At 48.2% G+C, this 23,719-nt stretch overlaps 1 protein-coding gene across 2 annotated transcripts in view; it reads right to left on the reverse strand.

The window, feature by feature from the left end:
- Positions 1–5,902: 5,902 nt before the first annotated feature.
- Positions 5,903–23,719, reverse strand: part of RNFT2 (ring finger protein, transmembrane 2) — a 62,804-nt gene continuing 44,987 nt past the window's right edge. For both annotated transcript variants that reach the window (XM_010828552.1, XM_010828553.1), the window contains exons 8-11: positions 15,100–15,249; positions 13,552–13,617; positions 13,310–13,411; positions 5,903–9,197 (exon numbers count right to left, since the gene is read on the reverse strand). In XM_010828552.1, the coding sequence (XP_010826854.1) occupies positions 9,063–9,197; positions 13,310–13,411; positions 13,552–13,617; positions 15,100–15,249 (453 nt within the window). In that variant the 3' untranslated portion in view covers positions 5,903–9,062. The remainder of the gene's footprint in view (positions 9,198–13,309; positions 13,412–13,551; positions 13,618–15,099; positions 15,250–23,719) is intronic.

The raw sequence follows: 23,719 nt of genomic DNA on the forward strand, positions 1-23,719 counted from the left end.
CCGGGGACACCTCCATTTCTGTCTTCACAAATCCTAGCCTCTCTCTGTCTACCTAGATAGATGGCTAGTCCCACTGTCACATCAAGACAAAAGGCATTTCTTCTCCCCGACCAATCTGGTGTCTCTGGTGCTTCACTTAAATCTTGCTGGTGCTAAGCGTGTTCTTGCTGGTGCTGCCATGGTGTTCTGTTGCCAGACCCGCAAGGCCAGGGAACGAGAGAGATGTCTATTTTGCTGTTTCGGATTCTATTTTAAAAGGGATCAGTCACAAAAGTGCCACTTGAGAGTCTTTTCTCTTTCTTTGCGTGGGGATGAATATCCAGAGGTGTTTTGGAGCAAACCTTGGGGTCTGGGAGGGAGGAGGTGGACGCTGATGGCACCGAGTGGCTTGCTGGTCACGAGGCAGAAAGCTGACCTCACATGCGGCTTTTTTGCTGTCTCTTCCACCCCCACAAAAAGTATCCTGGGAGTTCAGTCCACAGCCTCCCCCACACCCCAAGGGGATTTCAGGGCTTAGGTTTTATGGATTAAAGAGCCAAGAAACAGCTAAGTTCTGGTCAAGGGTGATTTATAAGCCAGGGACGTTGGGGGAGGGAGCGGGGTCATTTAAATGAAATGCACCAGCATCTCACTGACTGAAGGTCTGATGTGTTTTTTTTTTTTTCTCCAGGATAAGCTACTATTTTCAGAAGTTTCTAGAAGGGCTAAAAAAAAAGAAAAAAGATGTGTGCTGGACTGAGACTTGGCTGCAAAGACTCTTCAGGGAGCAATGATTATTTTTTGCTTTCATTAAAAAAAAAATCCAACAACAACAGGTATTATTCCTCTGTGCAGGGTACACCCTACGGTTTTTAAAGCTGAGGTGGTGAGGCACCAGACTGTAGGTCCAGACAGTCATTCTACAAGGCTGGGTTTGCAAATCACCACCCAGTACCTGTGGACAGCGGGTGTCCTGGTCTGTTCTGCAGACACCCTTCCAAGAAGCCAGCAGAGGGATCATCTGTTTTAAGGGCTGAAACAACAGTTCTTTCCCATGGGCTTTGCTGAAAATTACCAGGTCCTTTAGAATGCAGGAGCTTTCAGTGCTGCTGCAAGCTGGGAGCTGTCTCTTTCTTTGAAAAATAAGTAAGTCCATGCCTTATGTTTTTCTAAATAGCCCTTTAAAGAAACGTGCAACCCAGAACTGCTGAAGGTGAGGGCAGCTTCCCCTCTCCTCCCCGACAGCTTGGAACTCAGCAGAGCCAAAAGGAAAGCTTGTTTATAGACAATTTGTTTCCCTCATGGCTGGAGCCCTTCCTGCAGTTATGTTTACAGGGGATGGGTGTGTAGGCACAGTCGTCAGAGAGCGGCAGGGGACATCCCCACCAAGCTGTGAACTCAGAGAAGGCAAATTCACTAGAATGAAATGAAATACAGCCTCTGCTTTGTCAGTCACTTTCCTAGGCAGATGCTAGACTTTCCAGCTGACCCCATTTTCTGGGGAGGGGGTTTTCATCACCATAGTTGTTCTTGATCACAGCTCTCTGCTGCTTTAAGGCTGCACCTTCAAGACCACAGTGGGGATGTGCTGACCACCTGGACACAGGTTAAAGGTCAGAGAATCCCCTTTTTTGACCCTGACTAGCTTATGACATTTCCACTGGAGGATACACACTCCAAGTGCTGGGGTTTGGGGCAATTTTCATTTCAATGAAGTCACACTGCTGAGAGAACTGGGCACCCAGGACCCTCCTGATGGAGCTTTACAGCCAAGTCCCTTGTACATATTCTCTTGTATTATTAGAAACTGTGTATTTATCTAACCCTGGCTTTTTCTTGCACATCATTAATTTGAGTGCATTTCTCCACTGCCCCGATTTTTGACAAGGGGTTGTTTTTAATGCTTGTTTTTATATGAGATTTGACTTCTTGATGGACATTTGTATTAGGAAATTGAAGCATGATATATATGTATATATTGTCTCCACCGTCTCTCCCGTTGCATTACTTGGATTGCATGAGATAGTGGGGTGGTGTTTTTTTTTTTTTAAATATTTCCACAGCATGCAAAGTGCTGGCACCATCCCTCCCTCTCCCCCTTCCCCACCCCCTTGCTTTTCTCTGGCTGCCAAGGAGTCATTGATTTTGATTAGCTGCACTGCAGAGCGTCTGTGAAGAGAGAGAGAGGGAGGGAGGCTTTGAAATAAATTTTAAAAAAGACCTCATATCAGGTTTCAGCAGACAGCAGTGAGAGAGAGAGAGAGACTGTGTGTGTGTGTGTCTGTGTGTGTGTGTGTCTGTGTGTGTGTCCGTGCAAAGCAGAGGGAGGCCTCTGAGATCATCGTTTAGGTAGCTTGCTGCATAATGAGGTGAGGAGCAAACAGAAGGGCCTCCTTCTTTCTGGTTGCTCTCAGAAGGCAGGGATCAAGGAGCCACAGGGATTGAATCCTCTTGGGACTTCCACATTCCAGATTAGATCCATTCCCTTCTGGAAGCTTCTCTCCCTTACCCCAACTCCCACGAGCAGAGACGATCTCTTCTCCCTTTTTAAAATTTGGGGTTCCCTTTCCTATTCCCTTGGACATAGACACAGCTTGAGTAATAGAGTTCTTTGGGGAGCCCTGTGCCTCCCTGGCTGCTGTCCATGGTTCTAGATGGTGCATTTCCTAGAACCCAGTTCCCATTTTGTTCCTCTTTCACTGGGATCCTGGAGACTTTCCCCCCACTTCTTCCAGTGGTCTCATTTTAAAGTTCTTTTCTAGTTTGAGGAGGGGGAAAGGGTGATTTAAACAGTACTGTCACAGAACAATGGACCTGTGACTTTGGTTTCACAATTCATGGATCTGATTTCATGCACGCCTACCTTTATTTTCATATTCCTGACAGTGACAAAATATCATTTCCCCTCTTGCTTGGGAAATTAAGAAAGTCCTCTTTGATGCTATACAGATGTCTTTTGGGGACACTGGCTTGCCACTCTGGAACTGTTGTGTGTCCACCTGGTATTAGAGGCTGCAGTGATCAGAATACAGGTTTTGTTTTTCTATGTTGATACCATTTCCTTTTCTGAATGTCCCCTTAAGTCCACCTGGGCCCATCACAGGGTCAGAAGCTGGTTTAGGGGATGAAGGAGGCAGGCTAGACACTTTAGCCTAGTCCCATGGGAACTGATGGAGTAAGCTGATGTCAAAAGTGTCATTTTAAAGTGTAAACCGAAAGTTTACTTTTTAAAAGTTTAACTAATTCATTCAACACCTATTTATTGAGCACCTACAACGTGCCAGGTTGTAGAATGTCCTCTGGGAAGAGATTTATGTATTGATAATGGAGGGGTAGACCCGCTTAGAACCAGACGATACTCAATGTCTCTTTCCAGTCTGGTTCATGGTCTTTAACAGATTTGTCAGGTCATCGCTGTGACCCCAAGCCTTGCTGGCAGATTGTTCTACAGAATTTATATTTACTAAGAGCTACACTCTCATGAAGGCGATTCAAAAGCCGATGACCTCAACTCATTCCCAGCACGAAAAGGCTGGTTCTTGCTGCTTCACACAGCAAAGAAGCTGTGCTAAGTGCTTTCTGCGTTTACCCCTTAGCTATTCCTCACGCCCACGTTGGAAGACAGTGCTGGTATTATTCCCAGTTGAGGAAGCTGAGGCTCAGAGAGGCTATGCAACTTAGCTAAAGTTGCATGCGAAGAGTGAAGTGACTGAGCCAAGGTCTGGACTCAGGCTTCTGTGACCCCGCCCCCCTCCGCTGCCCCGGTCCCACTTCCCTCCAAGCCCGTGAGCTAACCGTCCTGCTCCACTGAGCTCCTTCCACAGCATCGCTAGTTCAAAGGCAAGCACATGCCTGGGGCCCAGCAAGTAGCAGGGGAGCCCCGCTTAGGTTGCATTTGGGGGCACTCCAGGACAGGCTGGATGGCTTAGCTGGGGATTTTGTATCTGTTCCTGGCCCTCTGTGTTCCTGGTTTCTGTAAGGTCCCTGGGACAAGAATCTCATTTGCAAACCAGGTCTGTTTGACTTACTTCCTAGGACACGGGAAGTTTTTCTCCCCTCCTTGTGTCCTCCCCAACTCAAACCCCCAATCTCCTGCCCTCAAGGTCTTTTGCACTATAAGCGCCCAGGAACCCCGTGTGTGGTGGGGATAGCTGTGGGGCTGCTTGGATCCTCAGTGAGGCCTCTGACTCAGCTGGAGGGGCAATAAGCTTGGGGACATTCCGTTCCGGGTTCTACCCTTGCTGGTTCGTTGTGCTCTTTTGTAAGAGGAATTTCATACCTTGGAGACGCTTTGTACATATTTGTAATGACTTTATTAAAAAACAAACAAACTAGTTGTGTGCTTCCAGCCAAAGGCCTTTGCGTGTTCATTTCCTCTTGGAAGGTTGGTCCCCAAGGACTATGGAAGGATCTGGCCGCACATGCCACCCTTCCCTGGGACAGAAGGCCACACACTCATCTCCTGTCAGGTTCCTGGGAACACCCCAAGGGGAGGATTGGCCTAAGCAGTACCCTTGGGTTGAGCAACAGATTGGGGGAACGTGTCCAACAGTCCAAGGTCAGTGCACAAAAGCATCATTTATGCATGACATCATGTAGATAATAAGCAAGTGAGCCTACAGACTCATGTCTTCAGCTAAGGATGAATGAACAGCTCTGGGTGGGGTACTTTCACCTGCATTTATCTGGTCTGAGTCGTACCAAGAGACCAAGTTCTAGTTTCTTCCGAAGAATGGTAGGTTGAGGACAGGTTGTTTTTCTAGATAATAGGTCCTTTCTTCTTTGGGGACCCACTGCTTCCCCACTCTCAGTCCATAAGATTTGGAGGGATGGACCTCCTTTCCCACCCAACTCTGCTCTGACGTCCAGAGCACAACACCCAATACAAGCTTGTTCAGCGCTCTGAGTCCTCAGAGCTAAAATGGTTGGTTTGGGAACAAACTAATGAGAATAAGGCTCAAGACTCCTGCTGGAGCTTCGGGGAAGCAGGGGCTCTTTGCTGAGGTTGTGAAGCTGGTAGAACACAAGCACAGAGCTTCGGGGTGCCCTCTTCCCAACACATGGGATCTGACAGCCTGAAAATCAAAGCATCTCAAAGGAAAACAGAACCGAGGGATGGAAAGACATGATTCTAATGTCCCTGGAGCCCCTGAGTCCAGCTGTACCTGAAGCCCATGCTCTTACATGAACCAAATAGAGTCCTTTTATTCAAGACATAGCTGACTTGGTTTACCAATGATTCCAACCAAAAGGTTCTGCCTGATGATGCTTGTGTGGCTGGCTTCCTAATGCTGACCTGAGAGGCACCAGGTGTCACTACTGATATTTATATTTTAAATACCCATCATCCTCTGGGGTCTGGGAACACCCTTCTTGAATCAGCCCATGCACCTGGTATCATTCAGCCTATAGTGAAGGCTGCAGTGGGCACTGTAGATGCCACACCGAGATCCCTTCTGATCCCTCTTACCAGTTCTCAGTGCCGTCTTGCATCTTAGTGTGTTCTGTGGCACCTGACACTTTCAGAGGCTTGGGGCCTCCTGAGTGGAGTGCTTGAGAGTCCCTCCCACCTCCCGAATGAGCCCATGGCTGGGAGCACAGAAACCTCAGGGTTGGACCAATTCTGAGATGCAGCTCATGCTCCAGAGCTGCCCGTGGGACCAAGCTGAGCTGGGACTTCTCTGAAAGTCGCCCTCTTATTGGGCTGCATCTCCTCCCTCTCCCATTTCGTTTCACCCATTCCCTTACTGGTTTCTCCTGGGAGCACTTCCTTAATAAATCATGTGCAACTCAATGGGATCCATTCTGGGGAAAAACTGCCATCAGAGAACCACCCCGTGCACAAAACATCTCTTCAAAGTTGTCCTAAAACAGGTCCACCTGGCTTCAAGAGGAAAATGGAGACTCAAAACCCAGATGTAACTTTTATCAACACATCATATTTATTGGCAGACTGCAACTTAAGGGGACGTTAAATACACCAAAGGCGGCTCTGTTTGGCCCAGAGCAAACATACTAAGATTCCAGGACTCACTTTACATTTTCTATTTCCAACCCCAGGTCTTGGCAGCTTGGAAGTCTTCCCATGCCTCTCACATGCTCCCCTTAGGGAGATAATGAACCTATGACATCCAGGTCCAAAGCTTTTTTTTTTTTTTTTTCTTTTTCATCTCGTATTTATTACGCTCAAGATCTTTTACATTAGGAGAGCCATTTCCAAGGACTCCGTGGAACTTCAGCCAGTGAATCATAAAATATTAAGAGCAGGACTCTCCCACCTGACACTCAATTAACCCTGCCTCTAACAAATGAGTTTGCAGAGCCGAGGTGGATAAAAGACAGTGGCATTGTTCTTCTTTCCAATGGTGACTCTTGGCTGCTTTTCTCATGTTAGGGAAAATATGCAGCTTGATGTCTGGAAACCTCTGCCCCTGGCCACTGTTTCTCTGCCTTGAGCAGAAGTTAAATCCTCCCACCCCAAAAGGAAACCTCCAGAACGTGACTTCAGGGTGGGATACATAAATAAAATCGAAACTAAATCATCCCACCTGCCCCCCCTCCCCAAATGTCCCCCGCATGTGACAGTCTTTATAGTGTCTGAGACATGGCTCATTATTTGCAGAACGTTCAATATTTTTTTTTGGTGGCATGAGTGTAATTGACAAAATGGTTGGGGGTATTCATCTGTAATCTACATTGCTGGTTTCCCTGGTTCCCGCAGATAATGCACTAGGCTTTGTCACCCTGGAGATGGCTACGGGGAGGTAAAGTGACTTCCCAAAGCCATGTGGAGTCTGAAATCAAAATTCCAGGCCTGACTCCCAGCAGACTGCTCTGTCTGCTCCATCACACGCTGGCACATTAGTAAGTCTTCTTCAGTGGCATTTTCTCATGCTTCTTTGATGGCATCTGCAGGCAGGATGATCCTTGTGATAAAAATCAGCTGTAGAAGCTCCTGTTGTGTCCCTTCAGTTCTTCCTCAAGGTGGCCGGGTGGGGGGCGGGGGAGAGGGGGAAGGGGGCAGAGCAGCCAAATCCCCCTGGCCCCCCTTCCCCTTCCGACTTGATTATCCAGGCAAGTGGGATTGTTAACATCACGGCCATTGCCATAGTAACAGAGCCTGAAAGATGCCACGCTGCCCTGGAAGGGATGTCTTGCTGGGTACCAGCAAAGAGCCAGGAATGTCAGGCAAAGGAAAGGTCCTGACTTGATAGCACAAAAGGGGTGAATGCCCTGAATCTCTTGGGGATGGGATGGGCATGAGAATCCTGGCTGAGGGTGAGGTGGCAGTAAGGCTCCCACCATTTCTCTCGGGGCTTTCTTGCTAATCTGCTCAGTAGCCACCCAGAATGCTCTCTAATGCTGTTGGCACTGACCTGTGGTACTGAGGTTGACAGTGAGAGAATAGCGCTGGGAGGGTGGGTAGGCCAGGCAAGATTCCAGTGGCTTCCAAGGGGCCACTTGTGCCTTCTCCTCCCAGATTTCAGAGCAGAGAGGGTCTCGTGGGTGGAGAGCTTGTGTTACAGAGATTAGGAGCTCTGGTAGAGACATTCCAGGAAACATGGATCGCTGCTGTGCTCTCTGCCAGCATACTGGCTTGTGGAAAAAAAATCCGTAACAAGGATCTTGCCTTTTGCTCTGAAGGCTACTAGAGGAGAAGGCAATGGCCACAGGAGCTGTTGACAAGCCTGAGATTTAAATGAGGGACAGGACAAAAGGAGAAGAGAAATAAATACGGGAGGGGACACCCAGTAACACCCGCATCTGGACCAGGGGCGGCCTTTCTATTTTTTCATTTTCAGGTCACGTCCCATGGCATGTGGGATCTCAGTGCCCTGAGCAGAGATCAAACCCAGGCCCCCACACTGGGGACACAGAGTCTTAGCCACTGCCTCCGGGGAGGTCTCTGGAACCGGCCTTTCTTGATGTGCCATGTGCTGTGCTCGATCAGCCGCGTCTGACTCTGCGACCCTGTGGACTGTAGCCCTTCAGGCTCCTCCGTCCATCGGATTTCCCAGGCAAGAATACTGGAGGGGGTTGCCATTTCCTCCTCCAGGGGATCTTCCCAACTCAGGGATCGAACCCATGTCTCCTACATTGGCAGATGGGTTATTTACCACTGTGCCACTTGGAAGATACCCAATCACAACTGAGCATCCTGGCAGGAATCCAGCTAAACAGCAACTTTAAGGACCAAAATTTCCTGTGAACCCAGTCACGACTAGATTTTCAGAGCTGGCATTCACTATTAGCATCCTCAACCCAGTCCAAATGAAACACACTACATACTTGAGTCACCGATGACGTCAGAATCACCTCCTGTGTGTTGAAAAAAAAAAAAAAACATGACTGAGGGGCCTCATGCCCGCAGTGTCTGAGCAGCACATCAGTGTGTGGGTAAGAGGCAGGCTCCAAAGCCAGACAGGCCAGGGCTGCAAGCTTGGTCCATCACTGCTCGCCGGGTGACCTGGGAATGTTTCCACATGGAGCTCTGAGCTCAGTTTCTTCATCTGTGACACAGAGGAGACAACAGTACCTCCACCTTGGGGCGGTGTGAGTGTTATAGGAGGTCATCTGGGCCGAAAGTTCGAGACCCTGCCTGGCTCACTCTGAGGGTTCTGATACACGAAGTTCCCGTAGGTATAAGGTGGGGCCCAGCATTTGCATTTGAAAAATACTTCACAGTGATTCTCATCTGCAGACCTGGGGCCCTGGTGGGGAGGCGGCATTGAAAGGCCTCTCTCCGGTTTGCAGCATCAGGTGTCAGGTCACCACGGGTTATGATCACCAACAGGTAGAATCTGGTCCATTATCAGTTCTTTGACTCGGAGGGAGGAGGGAGACTGACCTCGGTGGAGACCAAGTGTGAGTGAGAAGGCGTCCCCATGTGGAGGCAAACAAGAGAGGAAGGTGAGGGCGGGGGTGGGGTGGGGGACAGGTGGCTGGATGGAGAGAGGCAGGAGGGAGGGCAGTCGGGGCCCGAGGGCTGTTTTCAAGGAAGCTCTCAGAGGTGGTCCTGACACCGTTGACACTCCATCATCTCCCTGGTGTGCCTGCGAGCCCCGGGGCCACAGTCTTCAGCCCTAGTACACCTGGAAGTGTGCCGAAGTGGCCCCATCCTTCCAGCAGCGCAGGGTATCCACGGCAACCGAGCGGCAGAGCGGGCAGGTGCGCTCACGGTCCAGCCAGAGGCAGAGGCACTCCTCACAGAACACGTGCTGCGGGGGACAGCAATTAGGACCACTGGGGTCGCCTCCCCCAGCATCCACCCCATGCCCGCCTCGGTCCTAGGAGCTGAGACCCAGCAGTGAACAAGACAGACGATTTCTGCTCTGCATAGTCAAGGGACGTTCCTGGAGGCGGGGTGATGCTTGTGTTGAAGTCTGAAGGATGTTTAGGGGTTAACTGGGGGAAGAGAAGGGGTGGGGCTAGAGCATTCCAGGCTGAAGGGAACAGCTGTGCAAACCTCCTGAGATGGGAAAGTGTTTGAGAATCTCGAGATGCTCTAAGTGGCTACAGGGTGTAGGGTAGTGGCGGGGAGGAGGTGAGGAGGCCATGCAGAGTCTTGAAGGCTGTGCCCAGATTCTCACCAAGGTCTGAAGTGCAGGATCCAGGGGTCAGCAGGCCCAGCAGCTCCACAGGGCAGTGACTGCTGCTGCTGTAACCCCACTGCCCGGCCCCGGCCTGCACTCTGACAAATGAATGCCTTCCCATGCAGGTTAGGTGGAAGATTCTAGAGATACCAGCATGATGAAGACCTGGTCCCTGGCCTCCAGGAGCTCATGGTCTCCTTCTCAGAGAATCAGACAGGACAGAATCCAGTGCCAAATTAAGAGATTCAAAGCACATAGGACCCCAGGGGCAGGGCTGGAGGAGTTCATGACCTAGGACTGCCTCCCACATCTAGAGAAACAAAGGCGTGTCTACAGAGGGAGGGGGCAGAGGGGTCCTTCCAGGCTGGGATGTGTAGCATCAGGTCAGTTTGTGGTTGGTGGGGGATCACAGGCGGGGCTGGATGGTTAACCCTTCCCTGGCTATGTATCCTGGAGTGTGGACTTGGGAGAGATCCTGCCCTCAGGAGGTGCTCTATCCATCTTATCTGTCTGATCCACCCATCCATCCATCTCTCCAACCATCCCATTCCTTCTATCCAGCCATTGTTTACTGAGTCAGTACTGTGGTTACACTACTAAGACAACATGGTCACCACTCCCAAGTGGCTTACAATCTGGCAAAGAGGAGACAGACCTGACCTAACCAGTCGCCCAATTAGCCATCTAGCTGACAACTGGGATAGATGCTCTTAAGGAAAAATATATGATCTGGAGGCTGCATAGCTAGGGTTGCTGACTAGTCTGGGGAGACAGAATCAGGGAAGCCTTTAATGAGGATGTAACACGTGACTCATTCATCCATTTGCTCATTCATTCGGTGCATTTAGGAATTACTGAGGCCCTTTTCCCTGTGGAAGGCATCTTTGTCCTTGTCCTTCTAAGCCCAGCTCACAGGAGCAGAGCAAGACTGAGGCGTGTACTGGGCCTGGCCAGGTATGTGGGCTTCAGCAGCACTGGGTGTGGCCACTGCTCCTACCTCTGGGATGGCGGTGTCTTGTCCAACCCCTCCCACCAATTCTAATCCAGGGATGGGGACACATACTGGTACCAGGAGAAGAATGGGAGAGAGACACACAGACTAAGGCTTGGAGAGACTGCCATCAAGGAAGAAGAAAAACTTTCACCTTGACATCATGTTCAAATAATCACTGCTACCGAGAAGGAAATACAGATGGCTCTGAGGCATATGAGAAGATGCTCATCTGCTCTCAGAATTAGACAAATGCAAGTGAAAACTGCACCAAGAGAGCGTTTGTCACCTGTCAGATTGGCGAGGCTCAGGAAAGGCTTGATAATGTGGTGTGTTGGTGAGGGGGGCGAAGCAAGAGGGCACGTCACACTCCTCACTGGGAGCGCAAACAGATGCACTCCTTTACGGAAGGCGACTGAGCAGTATCTGTCAGACTGCATACCCTCTGACCCAGGAATTCCACTACTAGGAGTGTATCCTACTAAGAGCTTGCACACGTGTGAAACGGAATACGTGCCAGTGAGAGCTAGTGTTTATGGAACCCTGACCATGTGTAGTTCTAGACGCAGCACCTGAATTAACTCATTTAATCAACACAATGAGTCCAGGTAGGTGCTACAGATCTCCCTATCCCTGATCCCTCCTGACAACCATACTTGTGGTAACAAAAGACTATGAACCACTAAAGGCCTGTCAATGGGAGGATGGTTGAACAAAGATGGTCAATCCATAAAATGGGATGTTATGCAAATAAGGAGCAATCTCTTCAGGCAGAGTTTCAAATCAAAAAGAAATGATGCAGAATGGGCCATGAGTTAGGTCTTTTTGGAAATGATATGTTCATGGTGTGTGTTGTGTATTTAAACTTTTCAGAGCATCTCTGGAAAGATATAAAGGGAACTGGCAACAATGGTTGCCTGTGTGGGTATTTAGGGGCCTAGGGAGCTAGGGATAAGTGAAGGAGCCCTGTCATCACTTCCCTTTTTGTATCTTTAGAATATCTTTTTAATGAACTTTTTACTTTGAAATAATCTTGTACTGTTCTGTGCTTAGTCGCTCAGTCGTGTCCAACTCTTTGTGACCCCATGGACTGCAGCACAGCAGGTGCCTCTGTTTGGGGATTCTCTAGGCATGAATAATGGAGTGGGTTGCAATGCCTTCCTTCAGGGGATCTTCCCAACCCAGGGATCAAACCCACGTCTCCTGCATTGCAATTCTTTACTGACTGAGCCACCAGGGAAGCCCCAAAATACTGGAGTGGGTAGCTTATCCGTTATCCAGGGGGTCTTTCAAAACAGGGTCTCCTGCGTTGCAGGTGGTAGCTGAGCTACCAGGGAAGTCTGCAAAGGTAGTATGGAAAGTTCCTGGACACCCCTCCCCCAGTTTCAGTCTCCCCAGTACCATCCTCTTGCATCACCATAGTCGATTTGTCAAAGCCAAGAAAGAACCCCACACAGAGGCATGACCATGGACTAAACTCTAGCCTCTCTTCGGATTTTACGACACTGGTTTTTCTCTCCTGTCCTCTCTCTGTATCAGGTCCCACATTGCATTTAATCATCATGACTTCTTCATCTCCTTTTTGAATGTTTGAGTCACACAAATTTATTCTCAATTTTAAAAATAAATACAATTAAAAATTAAAAATGAACCTCTTAAACATCCTCAAACAGCAAAAACAAAAAAATTTTGTTGGTGCCATAAAAGGCCCCCACCTCTTGTACTCCTACCCCTGGGTGGTGGGGGCAAGGGGACAGGGGGAGAGCCGTCTGCTCTCCCATTCCTTCCAGTCTGCAGGCTATGCCTCCCCCAAAGCCTTCTCAACCTCCAACTCATCGCGTTCTGGCCCGGTCCCCTGGGACGCTGCATGAATCTCTCTTACACAGCACTTATCACTGCCTGCCTTGTTTCATAGTTATTTATGTATGTGTCTGTTTCCCCAGGGTGACTGTGTGCTTCTAGAGAAGGGGACAGGGTCTGTGTGCCCCCTGCCTCCCCTGCCCGGTATCTGATAGGATGCTTTGACTCATACACATATGCTGAATTGACATCTTAGTCCACCCCCATGTCAGGAAGGTGTGGGGGAGGGGGAAGGGTTGGGGGGAGGAGGGAGAAGGGTTCGGGGGAGGGGGAAGGGTTGGGGGAGGAGGAGAAGGGCTAAGTTTAGGCAGCTAAAAGTAACTGACCAGAACTATGAGTTGGTGACCCACAACTAATAATGAAAACAAGTGGTAGTAATAATTATAATGATACTAATAACTGTAATAGTATAAAGTTTTAGGGCTGAATATTTCAAATTTAGCTCTTCCCAGGGATGATTTCATTTGATAAGAATAGCTCTTATGATTAAATGAAGTAGGCACTATTATGATATCTGTTTTATAAATGAAAACAACCAAGGTTTGGGGAGATGGACTGAGCCACTTGGGGTCCACACACCCGCTAAGATTCACGTGCAGAACATTCTGACACTGTACCATACCAAAATGTGCATTTTCTACATTTTACTGATGAAACCAAGGCTTGGAGTGGTGAAGTAATCTGCCCCAGGGTAGCCAGCTGGGAAAGGCAGAACTGAGTTTTATACTTGGGTCTGACAGACTCCAGGCTTCACCACACTTTTGCCAGAAACCCAGCCCAGCGCCCCGAGGCTTGGCAGGGGACAGGCACCTGGGACTCCTGCATGGGGCAGGGCCCTGTGGTCCCGTGGCGCCCATCTCCAGCGGTCCCGCCCGGCCCTGCTCACCTGGCACATGAGGACCAGAGGCTCCCGGAACTCAGCCTGGCAGATGGCACAGATGTCACCAGCTTCTGTGCACTGCTGCCCCGTGGCCCGGACTCCATAATTCTGCTTGACAGAAGGGAGGGAGAACGACACAAACACAGCTGTGGCCCCTTGCTGGATAGGCACCCTCGGAAGCACAGTGTGGTCTGTTCCCAGCTCCTGGTTCCTATGAGCTCGGTGAGGCCCATCAGAAGCCAACTCACCTGAGAGGTGCAGAGAAGCTTCAGGGCCTTCCTGACTCCGCCCACGCGGCCACAGATGTCGAAGGACTGAAAGGAGAGTGAGTGGATGGCTACAAACTATCCAAGGATGGTTCAGGATCTTTCTCATCATGGGCCTCATCTTTGAACATCTGCAGGGTACATCCTCCCATTTAAAATTCCCCATTCCCAACAGTTTTACTTGGCTTTTGTCTTGCTACCCATCAGCAGTCTCCTCTGCCAGTGGGGCCAGGATGGCGAATATATGGCATGCCTACTGCCTCTTCCCCCGCCATAAGCCCAGGGCAGGCATTGCTAATCGATCACTCTTCTTCTGAGCCAGGCTGTGATCATCCTTCTCCATCTAGCACTCCTGTCAGCCACAGCCAGCAGATCAGAATTGGCAGGCAAGACAAGCCCCAGTGGTTGACTCTACATGGACTGCCTGGCTAGTCCTGCTTTAAAGAAAGGGAACACATGATTCTTCCAGGATTCTCTAAAGCCAGAAATAGATACGGAAAAATAAAGAGGAGGATGTGTTTATTGTCAGGAGTGGGGAATCTGACTCTGCACTAATGATGAAAAGAGGAGTGCTCTATACTGATTTGCAGAGTTGAGGGTGTGCAATTTAAGAGGAACAGAAAACAAATTCCATGGCTGTGCTGTTGGTGGGTTGAGATCTCCAGACTCTGGAGGCAGCCTGCCTGGGTTTGATGCTTGTTCTGTGATCTCCAGCTGAGTGACGCTGGACAAGTTACTTCTCTCTGGACCTCAGTACACTTCCCATAATATTGACATGATAATGGAATGTATCTGGAAGGGTTGTTATGAAGAAGACAATGAGAAAGGATGGCATATAGTGAGTATTATGGGCAAGAAATTAGGATGGCTGTACCCATAAATGCAGGAAAATACTGACATATGGTATAATGTGGAGGAACCTCAGAAATGAGCCTAAGTGAAAGAAGCCAGACACTAAAGATCACAGAGTGTATGATTCCATTTACATGAAAACGCCCAGAAAAGGTAAACCCAGAGAGTCTTCAGAAAGAAGACCTGTGGTGGCCAGTGGCTGATGGAAGAATGAGGAGTGATGCTTCCCAAGTTGCTGCTGCTGTTGTTTAGTTGCTAAGTCATGCTCAGCTCTTCGTGACTTCATGGACTGTGATCCACCAGGTTCCTCTGTCCAAGGGATTTCCCAGACAAGAATACTGGAGAAGATTGCCATTTCCTTCTCCAGGGGACCTTCCCAAGCCAGGGATCGAACCTGTGTCTCCTGCACTGGCAGGAAGGTTCTTTTCTACTGAGCCACCTTTCTTTGTGGACATTTCTTTGTGAAATGTTCTGGAACTAGACTCTAAATGCCACTGAACTGTTCACTATAAAATGATAAAATAATTTTGTATTGTGTGAATTTTGCTTTTCAGTTAAACAGAAAGAGATAAGGGTGTTTATCCAGGTTCCTCACTTGCCCCCCCCCACCCACCTGCCAGGTTCAGCTGGTGAATGGGTCGTCCTTAGGCCAGCCCTCTAGCCCCCAGGCCACCTCACCTTGCACAGGCTGTAGAGGACGATCAGGACCCCTCCCAGGAAGTAGCTGTTGGAGGAATCATCACCCATGATGTATTTATACCACAGCTGGATGGGGACGAGGGATCGGAACAGCTGGCTCACCTCCTCGATGACCAGATAGAACTTTCCCTGCAACCACACAGAAAGCATCAATTATTATCAGCAGTAAAGACCCAAAGGACCCAGCTGAGGGGCCCTCCAGCCCAGGGAGTAATGACATTCCAGGTCACAGCCAGCCCATTAATCAGTTCTGGAAAGCACTCAGGCCTGCTCCTAATGGGCCTGCGATGTGGCCGGGGAGACAAGGCCCCTGCCCGCTGCCCTCACCCGCTGCCCACCAGCCCAGGAGATCAACGCTCTGAGGATCACCTTTCAGGGAGGCAGAAACTGGACACCTTTGGTAGAAGGTTGGAGTGGGGGTCACTCCCTGGTGCCTGCTGTGGCTTTGAGGGCTCCAAGCCGATCATGGGGCAATAGTCACGGGCCCTGCACACAGATCACGCTCATCTCTAGGGGGCTGGCCCCAGCTTCGTGGGCAACTGCCCTCAGTGGCAGGGGCAGGATGGACCACAGGATGCAGAGAAGGATAGGCAGAGAAGAGGAGAGGAAAAGATGGCCCAGCTCCACTGCCTACTGTCTCCAAGGAGGCAGGATCATATGTGGGGAAAGAACATGGACTCAGGGCTGGGGTCTCAGGCTGGGGGGACTCAGAACCTCAACTTGCTACATGTCCACGAGCCTCACTGTCATCACCTACAGAATGGGAATTGCACCTGCTACCTTCTGGGTGGCTCTGAAGATTAAAGGAAATAACAGGAAAAGTATCTAGGGTTCTCCTTCTCTTCCTCTCCCAGCTTTTATTCAAGTCCCTCAGCTTTCTGGGGCCTGCGCTATAAAATGGACATGAAAATAACCTACCCTGCCGTGTTCAATGAAGTTAAACAGAAACCTCTTTAGGACCCAGCACTCCACTCCCAGGTGTGTACCCAAGGGAAAGGAAAATATATGTCCATTCACAGGTAAACGTTCATGGCAGCTTTATTCATAACATCCCCAAACTGGAAACAGCCCAAACGTCCATTCATGGAAGAATGGATAAACAAATTATGGTATATTTATTCAATAGGGTATTACTCAGCAATAAAAAAGGAACAAATGTTTGTGATACACAACAGCCTGGATGAGTCTCACACATTCTAGCCAATCAAAGGAGACAGACACAAAAGAGTACATATTGTGACATTGTGAGTTACATGAAGATCTAGAATAGGCCATGGTAAACTGCAAAGATGGAAACAAGATCAGTGGTTGCCTGGGGCGAGATGGGGGAGGACGGACTGTAATCGGGCATCAGGGAACTTGGGAGAATGAAAGAAATTTCAGATTGTCTATATAAAATTTTATATTGTGTACAGTGATGGGGTGGTGGTTATTCGTGTGTGTACATTTGCTAAAACTCACTGAAATGTGTGCTTCAAATCTATGTGTTTTGTTGTACAGATATACAATGTTCTACACCTCAATAAAGCTGACTGAAAGAAACAAACAGAAACAAACAGCCCTGCCCCAGGCATGCACAGCCTTAAAAATATGAACAGGGACTTCCCTGGTGGTCCAGTGGCTAAGACCCTGCATTCCCAATGCAGGGGGCCCTGGTCTGATACCTGGTCAGGGAACTATTAGTAGATCCCACATGTCGCAACTAAGAGTTCTCAACTAAAGATTCCTCAGGCCACAATGAAGACCAAGGATCCCAACTAAGACCCCGTGCAGCCAAATAAATAAATACATAAATAAATGTTTTTTAAAAAGTGAAAAATTTTTGTTCTACCAATTCTACTTCTAGGAATTTATCCTAATAAATCAGGGATTTGGGTTAATAGATATGTCAGTAGGAATGGCTACTGCAGCATTCATTGTAACAGAGCAAAAAAAAAAAAAAAACAGGTGACAAAGTAAATGTGTACAAAGAGGGTCTGTTTATGATACAGATCAATAATGCAAAGCCATACAGCCAGCCAAACACCATCCTGAAAACGAGCAACTTCGCAGTGAAGAAATCCAGCACATATTGCCTTGCTGTTGCTGTTAAGTTGCTTCAGTCGTGTCTGACTCTGTGCAACCCCATTGATGGCAGCCCACCAGGCTCCCCCATCCCTGGGATTCTCCAGGCAAGAACACTGGACTGGGTTGCCATTTCCTTTTCCAATGCATGAAAGCGAAAAGTGGAAATGAAGTCACTCAGTCGTGTCTGACTCTCAGCGATCCCATGGACATATTGCCTTAACCAAGGTTAATTAAGGTTAACATCCCCAGTAATAAATCACTGAAGCCTAAACCCCTGATACAATGCACTGAGAAGAACACAGTATCACTCCTGTGTATTCTGGTCAAAAACTTAGAACCTCGATTGAATCAGGAGAAAACAAGAGACAAACCCAAACTGAGGAACATTCTGCAAAATAACTATCCAGCATTCTTCAAAAGCATGACATTCACGAAAGACCAAGAAAAGACCAAGGAATTGTTAGATTGGAGAAGAAGGTAAGTGAAAGTTGCTCAGTCATGTCCAACTCTTTGCAACCCCATGGACCGTAGCCTGCCAGGCTCCTCTGTCCAAGGAATTCTTCAAGAGTGAGTAGCCATTCCCTTCTCCAGGGCATCTTACTGACTCAGGGACTGAATCTGGGTCTCCTGCATTGCAGGCAGATTCTTTACCATCTAAGCCAAGACTAGGGAGACATGACTAATGCAATGTGGAATCTTAGATTTGGTCCTTAGATCAGGAAAAAGACATCTGTGGAACAATGAGCAAAATGTGACAAGGTCTGCAGTTTAACTACTAGTAAGGGAATTGATCTTAATTTCTTGGCTTTGCTAACTGAACTATGATTATATTAAATGTAACATTAGGGGAAGCTAGGCAACGGATACATGGGAACTCTGCGCTATTTTTGCAACTTTGCTCTGAGTTGAAAATTATTCCAAAATAAAAAATTGAAAAAGAAATAATCCTGGCAAAAGATATCTATTGATTCAGGGAAATGCTCATATTATAGTTCCAAGTGGAAAAGCCACAGAATGCAGAAACTACTCATTTTCGTTGTGGTTTTCTGTCTTTTCCAATTTTTTCAGTACTGAACATATGATGTGTTTAAATTAGAGGGAGAAAAAGGTTATAAAAACATGTTGTGTATCCACACATGGATGATGTAAAAGGCTATGGATAGAGACTTTATATCCATGTTGCTATATTCTGTCTTGATGGCCTGGGTACAGGTCACTCGCAAGGGGACCCCTTGAAGTGGATGTACCCACATCTGCTAAGGACCAAGGACGGGCATCCAGTCATCCGTTCACTCCCATGTCTGACCTTGCAGAATCAGAACCTCACTCCAGACCTGCTGAAGCCCAGAACCATCAGTAATTTAACAAGGTTCCCAGGTGATGGGTGTGCACGTTTAAGTTTGAGAAGCTCTCTTTCAATGGATAAGTGGAAGAAGGACGGTGCAGTAACGTGGGGACTATGAGGGAAGAAAGGTGTTGCAGAAGCCCAGGGGTGATGGAAAAGGTGGTCAGTCTTTGGCTATCTTGCTGGGAAGCCTCCTGTTCTGTCCACCTGGCCCCATGGTGGGTGAGGATATGACCACCTCATGAAAGGTCCTATGTCCCTGTGTCTCTGGGAAGCCCTGCCTGCTCATCTGACTGGCTCTGGGGGACAGACCCTCCTGTCCCCTCTCAGGCTGACCTTGTACCACCAGTCCGGCTTGGTGGGAAGAGTGCAGCCTCAGGAGCCACACAGCCTGGACTCAGATGCTACTGCCAGCTACCTTGCCATTTCTGTTCCCTTGTCATTGTCTTTGGATCCCCCAGTTCTCAGGCCCCACTGGCTGAGAGCTGGTCCCCTGGCCCAGACCCCACACTTCCCACTGGCCTAATGAGTGAATCCAGAACAAAGGTCAGCGACCTTTCTCTTCTGCCACGGGCCAGATAGTGACTACTTTGGCTTTGAGGTCACACAGCCTCTGTCACCACTATACCCCTCAGCTACTGACAACAGACAGACAAATAGGCAAGGCTGTAAAATTTTACCTACCAAAACAGGTGTCGGGGCATATTTCAATGTAGTTTGTGGTTTACTGACCCCTGATCTACACATCAGAAGCTAGATAAGTCAAGTCTGGGGGCTCCCAACATATCCCCAGATTTCAGGGCAGACTCAGGGAACAGCTTTTGGGCCCTTCTTTCAGGTGCTTTGCTATGAAGGCCAAGCTCCTTCTCTGCAGATGGATGTCTGGTCCCATACTCTTTGCCGAGCTAACACTTGAATATCTTCTGTGTCTCAGCTAGCTGTCACCTACTATGAGGACTCTTCCCCAACTACTTAATTAGGTGCTCTTGTTACACCCTTTAAATCACTCTTTTAGATCACCTCTCACAATATTTAAAAAATTATCTCTCTCTTCCTCTGGACTGTAAGCCCCATCAGCATGAAGATAATTTGGCTCCTGGTCATATCACCAGCACGCAGCACAAAGTAGGTGCTTACTTAAGAGCTAGACACTTTGGAAGCACAAGATTTCCACCCTTATTACTCAGGTCAATGTCTAGAGTTTGCTGATGGAGAAACAGAATTGGAACATGGAAGAGAGTATTTTTCTTTATAAGCAAGCCCTGATGTCACAGAAAATAAAATAAACGGAGAGAGAGCGCTAAAGGTAGCAATTAGCTGCTGGCGGGGTAGGGGGAGGCACTTGGAGAAGGAGATAGAACCACCAGGGAGAACTGGGCATATCCCAGTGAAACCATCTCTCTCTAATTAAGCAGTTTTATAATTCCAGGTTGCTTAAGCGTGTTATTTCTGACGACCACCAAATGGAATGTGTGGTTTCTCCAGGGTGTCAGAGAACAAGGAAAGCGATCAGATTATGAGCCGTCTGGCCTCCCTGTCACCCGTGAAGGGGGAACAGTAGCAATTGCTGCAGAACTTGGGCGTGGAGAGTTTGCTGCTGGGATTCTGATAAAGGGGGCAGTAACAGTCGAGATGGAGAAGGCAGATTCAGTTCTGACTTTCTTACTGCTTGGAGGAGGGAGGGAAGGACCACACATGAACTGGGAAGCTAGGAAACAAGAGAGAGCTGACTCTGGAAGGGAGTCAGAAGTGAAGGCAAGTGGGATGCCGAGAAGCCAAAGGAAGGAACAGAGAAAGAGCACTCTGGAGAAACACACCTAGGAAGGGTGATGTGAAGGATTACAGGGATGAAGAGGAAGGGGACAGAGACCTAAGTAGACAGTTGTTAGCAGCATAAATGTACAAAGACATAAACACTAGACAGACACGGAAAGACGATTTTTTTCTGCATCAAAATTAATAATGAATATTTATGAGACCTTACCTGTTTATGAATTTCTTTCATACACATTTTTCTCATCTACAGAAGTAGGACAGCACAGTGGTTAAGGGCATGCAATTTGGGGCTCCAGGGTCAAATATGCTGCCTACTAAATTGGTTGACTTAGGGCAATAATTAAACTTCTCTGAGCCTCAGTTTACTCATCTGTAAGTGGGCTTGAAAACAAACACACATAGTGGAAAACAACCCCCGCCCCCAAAAAAGGGCCCCAATATGTAGGTTTCCAATTTCTCTGGTGTAAATACTCCCACCAGGCCAATTTCAAGGTACCTAGGGTTTAAGGACTATTGGAAAATTTCCTGAAAATGTAACCATCCACTCTCACAAGCCCGTGCAAGTTGGCTCCAATACACCAGTGATTGGGAGGACTGAGTGAGCATATGAACCTAAAATACAGGTACCCAGAAAGGGCCCAGTGCATGATGAGGGCCAGGAGAGAACCTCATGATGACCTGGGGATGCGGGCACTATTACTGTCACCTTCTTTCAGAGATGGGGCACCCCAGGTTCAAAGAAATAGGACTGAAGTAGAATGAGGCGGAGGTGCTATCTGGGATGCCCAGGCCCCATGAGCCCTGGTAGCTGTCCGGGCCTCCCCCTCGCTTGCCTTTCTTCCTCCAGCACCACATTATGAAAAACCCAAAGGGAGACTACATGCAGAGGCCATGTGCAGAGGGAGAGGCTCTGAGCAAGACTACATGGAGGAGAAGCAAGGAACCCAGACAACAGGGAGAACTGAGGCAGCAAATATAGGACTCTGGGCAATTCATCCCACCCGTGTCAGCTGAGCCATTAGACCCATGAGTGAAAAAGCCATCTGAGATGGTCCAGACTCACTGTACATCACATGAAGACCAGCTGTGCTCAGTGTGTCCTGGCTGAACTCCTGACCCACAGAATCATAGGAAATAATGAAATGGTGGTTGTTTGAGGCCAAAAGAAAGAAAAAAAAAGAAAGAACAACAACTAAAGTACTCATCTAAGGATACTCAGCCAGTGCTGTGGATTGAATGTGTCCCCACAAAATTCTTACTCTGAAGCCCTTACCCTCAGTATGGTGGTATCCGGAGAAAGGGGCCTTTTGAGAGGTAATTAGGTTATGAGGATGGAGCCCTTCAGGAGGATGAAGGGCTTCATGAGGATGGAGACCTCACTAATGGGATTAGTGTCCTTATAATGGCACCCCACTCCAGTACTCTTGCCTGGAAAATCCCATGGACGGAGGAGCCTGGTGGGCTGCAGTCCATGGGGTTGCTAAGAGTCAGATAAATTGGTTACATGGGGCAGGAGTGGGTGGGGTGCCACAGCTGACAGCCGCAACAGGACCACAGATAGAGGGAGAGGTGCTTCTGCCATAGAGAGGGGAGTGGCAGGAAAAGGAGGCCAGAAAGCTTCTCTGAGTTTAAGTTAGAACAGGGCCAAAGGGAGTCCTCATTGCAGAGCCCTCCTTTAATGTGGGGAAAATAAACAGTAACTGTGTCCAGACTCTTGGTGCTTGCCCTCATTTGCTTCTGTTGCCCTGGACTGCTAGTTAGCTCTGGGTTGCCTCAAGGGACAGGGCCACGCTTCCTGCTCCAAAATGGGTGGGCTGGGCCAGTGCAAAGGGCTGAAAACAAAGACTTGTTTTCTTGGGAAGGTATCCTGTGGGTCTGTTATGATTGCTGGCTGCACCAGGGGAACAGCAGCTGAAAGAGCCCTTCAGAACAAAACAGCCACAACATTGACCTCTGAAGTGCTGTGCCCATCGGCTAAGGGGCAGGAGGGCCAGCTCAGACTTCAGAAAGCTTAAGGGTGGGGAAAGAGCTTGGTAACTGCCTTCAGAACAGCCTGGCCTGGAGTGCTGGGAGCAAGAGGTGTTGAGGGGACTGGGACTAGAAGAAGGCTAGAGAGAAATGTAGGGGGTGGGGAAAGGGGAGAGACACAGGAGGGGAAATAGGGGATGTGCCCAAAAGAAGAGCGGGGAGGAATGACAGAGTTAGAGGTCAGGAGAAAAAGGGCACCCAGGAATGACAGACCAGCACAGAGGAGGCCAAGGAGGAGAAAGTAATCCCATTATTAAGCACATATCATAGGCGAAGAATTGTACATCAAATGCTCCCTTGGTAGGGTAGCTATGAGCCAGTTCCATTTCTCGGATGACAAATCTCAACAAACGCAAGGGAGGCAAGAAAAAAGCATGGGAGACTAAGCTAATGAGATATGTACAAGAGGGAAGAGACAAGAAACTAGCAGCAAAAGAGAAGATCAAGGGCCAGCTCAGTTTGGTGATGAAAGTTTCTCTGGGAACACTTAGTACCTACATCTGGCCCCCAATTCTGACAACCCTAGGAGATGGACACTGTTTTACCAGTCCCAGTTAGCAGGCGAGGAAACAGAGGCTCTGAGGGGTTCCCATGTGCTAGACAGCAGTAGAGCCAGGTTTAAACCCAGTCTGACTTCCCATCTTGTGCTTTGTGCTCTAAGAGGAGACTCTAAGTTAAGAAGTTAAGAGTGAGATGAGAGGGGAGAGAGAAAGAAAAGATACAAGGTGTGTGGGAGGGTAGAAAACCAAAGAGTGAGGATGAGATTCAGATAAGAGGTCCTTTGAAAGAACTTCTATTCTTAGCTGTCTGACAGTCTAGGGAACAGAGTCTCTGAGTGGGGGGTAAGGGACCTGTAGGGGTTCTGACCAGAATAGAGAATGAAATAGATTTTTGGGTGCTGGAAGCGTTTCATATCTCTGCCACCCAATACAGTAGCCCGTCACCATGTGTGGCTATTGAGCACTTTAAATGTGGCTAAATCTGTACTGAGATGTACTGAAAGTATGAAATACACAGGAAATTTCAAAGTCTTAGAAAAACAACAAAAAAGTAAAATATCTCATTAAATTTTTTAATATTGATTACATGTTTAAATGATACTTTGCACATACTGGGTTAAATATATTATTAGAACTGATGTCACTTATTCCTTTTTGCTTGCTTAATGTGACTACTTGGAAATTGGAAATTGCTTATGTGACTTCTACTATATTTCTGTTGGAGAGCACTGGTGATATCTTGAAACATATGGATATACATATACATATTTTACATATGGATACATACATATGTAAAAACTCATCGAGCGTGTACACTTATAATTAGACTGCTTTACAATATGTAAGTTATGCCTCAATAAATAAAAAAAGAAATAAGAGTGAG

This window comes from Bison bison, unplaced genomic scaffold (genome assembly GCF_000754665.1).
Source record: "Bison bison bison isolate TAMUID 2011002044 unplaced genomic scaffold, Bison_UMD1.0 scf7180017864495, whole genome shotgun sequence".
Classification (NCBI taxonomy): domain Eukaryota; kingdom Metazoa; phylum Chordata; class Mammalia; order Artiodactyla; family Bovidae; genus Bison; species Bison bison.